The sequence below is a fragment of the Cryptomeria japonica genome, chromosome 3 (genome assembly GCF_030272615.1).
Source record: "Cryptomeria japonica chromosome 3, Sugi_1.0, whole genome shotgun sequence".
In the NCBI taxonomy this organism is placed as follows: Eukaryota; Viridiplantae; Streptophyta; class Pinopsida; order Cupressales; family Cupressaceae; genus Cryptomeria; species Cryptomeria japonica.
The window spans coordinates 269079908-269089000 of NC_081407.1; the positions used below are offsets into that span (position 1 = coordinate 269079908).

Below are 9093 nucleotides of genomic sequence, written 5' to 3' on the forward strand. Positions count from 1 at the left end.
CTTTTTGTGGTTTCTTCCTCTACTGTTCCTATTGGGGTGGGATCCTCTACTATTGAGGTGGAGATGAATTCTTCAGAAGAGGTGGATTTCTACTCTTTGAAAGCATTCATTGCTTGGTACAAGATGTTTGTGGGTTTCATGGTTTGAAAGCATTCATTGCTTGGTACAAGATGTTTGTGGGTTTCATGGTTAAACTCTTTGTAATAAGGTTATGTGAGCCTTGCCAAAACCCATGTTTTCGATTAAGGGAGCCTTGCAAAACCCTTATTGCTTGTGTTGTTGACATCTTTTGTCTAATGGCTTAGGCTTGATGGATGGCCTTCCATGTTCTTAGTTGCCTTGCTAATGGTTGGTTATGGTGGGTTGTTGTTAATCTTTTATTATATCTTTTTGCAACGTTTTGCTTGTGGGTTCTAGAATCCTATTAATTCCAGAGGGTTTCAAGTCCCTTCAAAACTTGTTGTAAGGGATTTTGAGTCCCCTCAAAACCTATTTGACCCTTAATAAAAAACATTGTACATATCCCACCAATCTCTAGAACATAAATACATAATGTGTACTTTATATGCTAACTACCATTATAATTTATTGTCTTTCAAAAAAACCACTCCACATAGTGACCAATTTTATATAAATAGAATTTAATTAAATGATAATAAATATTAACAAGTTTTCAATATTTTTAATTATTAAAATAAAAATATAAATAGGACCCATTTTATATAAACAATGTTTAAAAAAATTATTAACAAGTTTTCAATGTTTTTAATTATTAAAATGAAAATACAAATAGGTGAAATCAATTCATCATATTTATTTTTGGGTAGCATAAATAAAGTCCATAATGACCATAAATGATCTCCTTTTCATTTTGAAGAATTTTCAAAATCTTATTTTAAGATCATTCACAAGAAGCATTTTTTTAAAACCAAAAAGCATTCTAGATTGTCCATTAATATTGTTTCAATAACACCAACAAAGTAGCATATTTACTAAAGACTTTTGAATTCAACAATTAAATGTATCTTATATTTGGATAATAAGTCACTTAAAAATTATGATTTAAGGGATATATAATTACTTGTAAAGTTGGATAAATAGGTAGTTTTATATTTATATATTAAGTCACTTTAAAATTACTAGATGAAAGTATAATATAAAATTAGTTTTATATTTATATATTAAGTCACTTTGATATTGTTTCAATAACACCAACAAAGTAGCATATTTACTAAAGACTTTTGAATTCAACAATTAAATGTATCTTATATTTGGATAATAAGTCACTTAAAAATTATGATTTAAGGAATATATAATTACTTGTAAAGTTGGATAAATAGGTAGTTTTATATTTATATATTAAGTCACTTTAAAATTACTAGATGAAAGTATAATATAAAATTAGTTTTACATTTAAATATAACATTATCTTAAATTTAAAGTAATAAAAATTCTACTTAAAGAAGATAAAATTAGAAATGAAGTTAATGATGAATTTAGTGTTGAACATAAGAATGATTTAATGTTAAATCTATTTATCAATATTAAGATAACTTTTAGAATAATATTACTTCTAAGTTTCAAATATGACATAATAAAATTATCTTCAATATTACATCAATATCATTTATCTAAATATATAGATTTAACCTAAAGAAAATAACATATAACTTAAAGATATTTACAAACATACTTCATTTAAATGTTGTCGTGTAAGACCTGTCTTCACATCTACCAATCCTATCATGATCTCAAATCTTCCAACTCAATAAAGCCAATTTAAAAAAAATAAATAAAAATAAAGCCAAGAAACCCAACCACAAATATTTCATCACATAAACTAATTGAATTATCCTAAATTCCTGATGACTCATCTCTGCTAAATTCCATGACCAACCTTCTCACTGAAGTGGCGTTGAAGAAATTTTTGACAAGTGAGATGGGTTCTATGTCACTACAAATATGCCCAAAACAATTCAGTATGTTCTTCAGTGAGAAATTAATGGAAGATGCTCTTCTGGATGCATTTAATGCTAGATAGCCAGAACCAGAACTGAAAAATAACATAGGAAGCAATTGGAAAACAAGAATCAGAACTGAAAAATGGCCTAGGAATCAACTGGAAACAATTACGGCCAGCAAAATCATATTATCCGAACTTGGAAGGCCCGGAAAACATTGAGAGATGTTTTTTATCAGTTAATTTTATGCTGTCTGTCAAAAATGGTGGCCGACTGATTAGAAATAATAGAAATGTGCTTCTAATTGTAAATTATATTTCTTTGTTCTTCGACTATAAAAATAAGGACGAAGAGAGGCGGTCGTGAAAATGAACCCTGTTTATGAAATTATGGAATTTTCTTGTTTAAGTTCTCTTGTTTTTCTGTTTCCAACGCTCTTATTTGGTATCATATATGCTTGTTCACTGTGGAGCTGCAGCACTTCAAAATCATCTCCAAAGAAGGCGAATAATCATTGTCATACTGATTCTTATACAACTTACACCCAGACAAGGATATGTTCTTCTGCTTTTGCTCTTTTCAAAAAGAGGTTTAAGGCCTTGATGCAGAGGCAGAGTCACTCGGACAAAAATGGCAAGCCCCAAAGTGAAGCCTCTGAACTGCCAGTGCTTCCTAAGCCATCTGGTCCGGTGTATATGCTTGAAAGAAGATTAGTACAGAGTAGCACAAGCCCTTCAGATAGTTGTAGCTGGACTTCAGAAACACCAACAGAAAAGAAACTGTTGACTCCACTTTGCAGCAATTCCATCAGTGTGGAAAATTCAAGGCCCTGCTTTAAGCGGTCAGAGGAATTATGTTGTGCTGTTACAGATGGACAATTTCAAGTTAGTAATAAGAGTAGGAAGAGCAGAAGGGAAACCGTTTCTGAGCTTACACAAAGGGTTATGGTTTATGTTAGGGTGAGACCTCTGTCAAAGAAAGAAGAAGAAATGGGTGCCCGTAGTTGTGTTGGTACTGTGAGCAACAAGGACATCTTATTGAAAGAGATTGGAAACAAGGAAATTTCAAGTTCCAAGAGGAATTGTAGTCAGACTTACACATTTGATGCGGTTTTCCCTGAAGATGTTGAGCAACAAGAAGTTTACAACACAAGGTAGTTAATTTCCCTTCTTTTTTCCCCTTTTTTTTCAGATTGCATAGTTCGAAGTGCATCAAAAGAGGGCTTCACTGGGTTACCCAGGAATGAATGCCTGCATTCCAACTATGCCTCATTGCCCAAAGCCACTACAGATTACAGACTAGTTTAATTTATAAACTGTGTTAATTATACTAAAAACTACGTGTAATTCTAATCATAGAGATGGTAACTTAATGGGATGACACATTCTGGGTCATTAGAATACATTGACCTGTTCCTTGCATCTTCATATCTCTCTGCCTCTATTGTTTTTTGATGGAGATACTCTTGTTTTCAATTTATATCGCCAGAAAACCTAGATATAATTGTCGAGTTTGTTCAAAGTTCAAACACTGTTTTAATTAGTGACTACCCAATGTCTTCCCCTAACAACAACATTTTAGCTATATTTGCAATTTCGCTTATCATCTGTGTGATGTGCCACCACACAAAATGACCGTCCTAGTAGTGAAGACAAGTACCAAAGGTGTTAAGGCAGGGTTTCCATATATAAGTAAGGGCTTCCGTATATAAGTAAGGGCTTTTGTCAAAGGATGCATGCATGTTTTATCAATTCATTCCCTCAAATAGATTGGACATAAGATTCATCCACCACTGGAGATTGAAAGAGAATAATCCCTTGATTTCCACCACTAAATAAGCAGATGGTAACCACTGACTCAGATTTATGTGATCTCATTCAGAGATTACAGTTGAGCTTCATTGTGGCAGACAACTGAGGATTCAAGGCAGACAGGTGAAGGAGTTGAGATCACTTGCATAGGCCCTAGTTGTGAGTTTGCTGCCAAGCTGTGCGACCATTTCAGTGTTATAATTGCTGAAATTTAGTGGCTATCTCAGCACCATTTCCTTGTATTTGATGGGCAGCTTGTTGAGCACCATATATAACAAATTGATTGCTGGTTTTCTGTGATAATTGATTTGGATCTGTAGTTTCAGAAATATCTGTGATTCTTAAACTAGAAGTGAATAATAGATTGTGACTGGGCTACTGTGTTGTTAGTTTGTAAGTGATTGTATTCAATTCCTGGCAATATATCTGATTTTTCAGATAATCCAATCTTGATTTGTGACAAAAAAATTTCAATTATAAGGTGAGCAATTTAGTCAGATATTAATCAATTCCTATAGGTTGTATTACAATATGCAACATGTAGATTTTCTAAAGTTAATATGCAACATGTAGATTTTCTAAAGTTAATAATTCAGATTAGCTTAGATTTTAAATTGTTTGTAGTTATGCTATGTTTTTTAAATGATCTGTAGTTGATTGGAATGAATACTTCCAGCACTGCAGAGCTTGTTGATGCTATTCTCCATGGAAGAAATGCATGTGTGTTTTGCTATGGAACGACAGGAGCAGGCAAAACTCATACAATGTTGGGAACCGTTAAGACTCCAGGTGTGATGGCCATGTCGATAAAAGATGTCTTTACAAAGATTGGGCAGCAGAACTGTTACCATGAACCAGTAGTTATGCTTTCTTATCTTGAGATTTACAATGAATCTGTGAAGGATCTCCTCTCACCTGGCAGGCCTCTTGTTCTGAGAGAGGACAAACAGGTTTGCTATAGTCCTATCTCAAGCTCTTTGTGTGAACATTTGGGGTTTCTTTTATGGACCTGAATGAACTGATATCCTGTCAGGGCAATGTCTCTTCACTAGGGATCACCCAGCATAGGGCTCATTCAACTAAAGAGGTATGATTTTCATTTTTCTATATAAACTTGGATATACAAGAGAGAAGCAAATCAATAACAAGGTTGTATAAATAAGCTTGCAGGTAATGGAATTGCTTTATCAAGGAAATCAGAATAGAACTACAGCATCCACTCGAATGAATGAGACTTCATCTCGGTCTCATGCCATTTTTCAGGTTTGCTTTTCATACTTGCATTGGCTCAGCTAATGATACGAGTTGAGTTCTTTACTAGGGAGTTTTTTGACGTAAAGTTTATGTATATTGAATCTTAAATGGCCTTTTAAAGAATCTATTACTATTGCAGGTTATGGTGGAATGGAAAGTAGATGGGGGGTTAAGCACTGTTACCCGCAAGGGTAAACTGTCTCTGGTAGATTTGGCAGGGTCCGAGAGGGCTGTGGCCACAGATCAAAGGACGGTCAGATCTACAGAAGGAGCCAACATAAACAAATCACTATTGGCCCTTAGTAGCTGTATAAATGCTCTAGTTGAAAGGAAAAGGCACATACCTTACAGAGATTCTAAACTTACTCAACTTCTCAAGGTGTGCATATTATTATCCCTGGGATTTTTAACAGTTTCTTTTCTTTTCTCACTTGTAAGTTTTTAGAAAGACATCGTAAGGGATTTGCACAACATATTTCTACATAACAATCGCAAATGTTTGCATACAGAAAAGAAAAAGTTACCCCTAGCTTGTGGCTCATCGGACAGTGTGATGATTAAAACTTGGCATTGTTGTTGTAGTCACCAAAGTTTAATCCCCCACAAGACTATTTTGATTGTGGGCATTATGTCCTCGCTTATACATTGTGCTCGAAGATTTGAACCTTTGCATTGAAGTTGTCGGTGTTAAAACCATTCTCTTCATGCTCCAAACCTTATATCGGACAATGTGCTCAGTACTTTATGTCCCAGATGAACTCCTGAGCATACAGGTTTGGACTACTCATATTAAAGCAGTGCATTCATGCTGGAGATAAGAACCCTCATCTGTGATCTCACCATGCTTGAGCCAGTCTAGAAATTCCCATGTTACTGATTAGAAAAAAAAAAGAGCTACCAGCAGTTACTGTAAGTGTACAACTTGTTTAGCATTTTTCATCTTGAAAAATATAAAATTCCATTGGCAAGCCATTTCCATAGCATTGCATGTCTAGAAAGAGGAGGAAATTTACTACCTTGATCCAAACAAAGGAACAACTAAAATCCCTTCTGTTCATTTTAGACTCCCCATGTTTGCTTAAAGAAGTATGTTTTGAAGGATGCTTAAACAGTTTCACAGTTGGTGCTAAGATTCTTGGTGATATTCTCCCGCAGTCTTTTAAGAACTAACCTGGATAGGCGTTGAGTGATTGCAGGATTCATTAGGTGGAACCTGTCAAACTGCCATTATTGCAAATATCAGTCCAAGTAATTTAACTTATTCAGAAACAAAGAACACTCTTCACTGGGCAGATCGGGCAAAAGAAATTCGCACAAGAGTAAGCTATGACTAGATCTTAAATCAATTTCTCTTTTAACAATTTAGTTTTATTTGGAACTGGTCAAGAAAAATATCTTTGATGGGGAAACCTATGATGTTGCAGGCCTGTATTAATGAAGAGTTGGAGAAACTTGAAGTCCAAATTGAACACTCCAAGCTGCTCCTTGAAATGCAAAAGGAGATTCAACAATTAAGAATGCAGAATGATCAGTTGCAGCGAAAGTTAATTGCTGTGGAAAACCAAAGACTAGATTCTACTCCATCTGGGCTTTCCTCATCTCGCATGCTCCCTTTACCTAGTACTGTCCACACTCCCAGGCCCGAGTTGTCCAGCAATGGTCATTGGACAGAGCAACATGCCAAAGAAGTTAACATTCAAGAGCTAAATATGAACCTCCAGCCTTTCAAAGAGGAGTCTGATCATTTGAAAATAGAGTCTGCTTTGAAGGAGAAACAACTCACCACCCATCTTTTGTCTCTGAAACGAGAGTATAGTCTCCAGCTGAAGCACAAGGATGGCATCATAGGCAAGCTTTGTGAAACGGCACCTGACCTAGAACAGAGGATTCAGAGTACTAATTTTGGTCGAATAAATGCTCCTCTTCCTGTGATAAAGCCACTGCCGTCTCTTGAGAAACCAACAGGGAAAACTATTTCTGCCTCTCAAAATGACTATAACGGCGCTCATTCAAAAGCTGATCAATGGGGAAGAAAACCTAGCTTCCCAAATGTACAACTGAGGAACCCATCTCCATCTCCCTCTGTTGTGTTTACTTTTCCTGCATCAAGGAAAAAACGTGCCTTTGGGGATATCACCAAAAGACCTGCAGCCCCAAAAAGCAGAAGTAGAAGCAATATCAGGGATATCACCAAAAGACCTGAAGCCCTAAAGAGCAGAAGCAACATTAGGGATGCACCTTAAATACTTCTACAGGTACGCCACATTTTTAATTAGAATTGCATTTTGTTTGGACAGCAATATTCTTTGTTAAGTTATATATGATTGTTTACTCTATTCCAAATCCATATGTGATCAGACGCAGGAGTAGACGCACTGTTTTAGTCTGAATAACTTACCAGTGGAAGGTCAGCTATTGAAGACATGGGTTCCATTTGTCCTCCGTCAGCATAAATTGACTAAGGCAGTAAAGGAATTATAAAGGCCGCCCTTCAAAGATCAGAGTACCAAAGTGCATATAAAGAGAAATGTGAGCGAAAAATAAACCACACGCAAATCCTAAAGAATAGAGCTTAAGAAAACCATACAAAAGAAGCCGCTCAGGGATATAGCATGCCAAAAAAATAATGGATGTCCTATTGTTTCAGTTGTTGATGTTGCATAGAAGATATTACTGTTCCACATGTTAGATGTCCATGAAACAACAATTCTGGCATTCTTGTAGAAGAAATTCAGAAATATTATAGAAATTATCTTTTCAAATTCGACAAACCTATTTAAAATTGAACAAGTGCCATTAGCAGCCAGGACGACTAGTTGTTGTCTTAATATTGGAGTGTAAATAATAAATGTAATAAGATAAGTGTATAAATAATATTTGTATTAATAATATTATTATATTAATTATATATAAAATACTTATTCAAAATTGTAATTAATATACTAAAATATTAAATATAATTAGTATTTTTATTTTATTATCTATATTTTATATAAAATAAAATAATAATATTATTATTATAAATTGTTTTATAAAATTATAATTGTAATAATAAATATTTTTTTAATACAATTATTATTAAATTATTGAAACTATTGATATTAGGTGGAGTAGATTGTAAGCTTACATTATTAGCATTCTACTGATATGTTATTATTTTTTCATATTTTAACGAAATTTTCATATGTAAATAAACATTAAATTTTCTCCAAGTTCAGATGCAAATATTTTAAATAAACAAGTTTGAATTTTTATTTTTTTAAATTTTGTGGACTAAAAATATGAATGATAACTATTTCTTGAACATGGAATTGGAAATTCCACTTTATAATGAAAAGAAAAATTGATTCTTTTTAAATTATTATATTCCAAGATAAATTTGATAAAAATGAGGTAAATGAACAAAGTATTCTCCTTTATTCTTTTAATAAAAAACTATAATGTATTTATAATTTAATTGAAAGGATCTCTTTGCCCTTGCTTAAAATTTGAAATCTCTTTATTTCTAAAATTTTATTCAAAAGCTAGGATAGTAGTTTATATAGTTTGATTGAATTGCCATCAAAGAAGCAGCTTCAAGAGTAGAGTTGTGGGAAAGTGAGAAGGATGAATATTTGGGCCTATTCCTTGACAAAGTAGGGCTACTTTAGGGGAAGAGCACCAATAGATAACATAGTCCAATAACTGTCACCTTATTGTCATGTTGACCCCCCAATAGCTGTCATAGTGAAAACATCGTTAATAATTTTTTTTTGTACCAATAGTCGATCATTTTTTGTAATTAATTGGCCCATTTGTGCACAACTATTGGAACATTTGTCCCATTTGTGTACCACTATTGGAGCATTTGTGCTCCACTATTGGGACATTTGTCAACGAGTACTAGCGATTTTGAGTTGACGGTTACTAGAACATCTTTAGTTAGGTATTAGGCGACACTTTGAAATGTGTACTTTTTTACCTTTGTGTGCATAACTGATTCCACAACGTGCATCGTTACTACCCAGAAGCCAAATCAATAGCTATAAGCAATTAAGTCGCATACGAAGAGAACTAAAAAATAATGA

General features: G+C 33.9%; 1 protein-coding gene across 1 annotated transcript; it reads left to right on the plus strand.

Moving 5' to 3' along the window:
- The first annotated feature begins 1814 nt into the window (after positions 1-1814).
- Positions 1815-7788, plus strand: LOC131053332 (kinesin-like protein KIN-8A). Its single transcript, XM_057987920.2, has 8 exons — positions 1815-3114; positions 4449-4722; positions 4806-4859; positions 4943-5035; positions 5166-5405; positions 6223-6345; positions 6451-7281; positions 7385-7788. Exons 1-7 carry the CDS (start codon positions 2330-2332, stop codon positions 7267-7269), a joined length of 2388 nt encoding a protein of 795 aa, XP_057843903.2. The 5' UTR covers positions 1815-2329; the 3' UTR covers positions 7270-7281; positions 7385-7788.
- The last annotated feature ends 1305 nt before the right edge of the window (positions 7789-9093 follow it).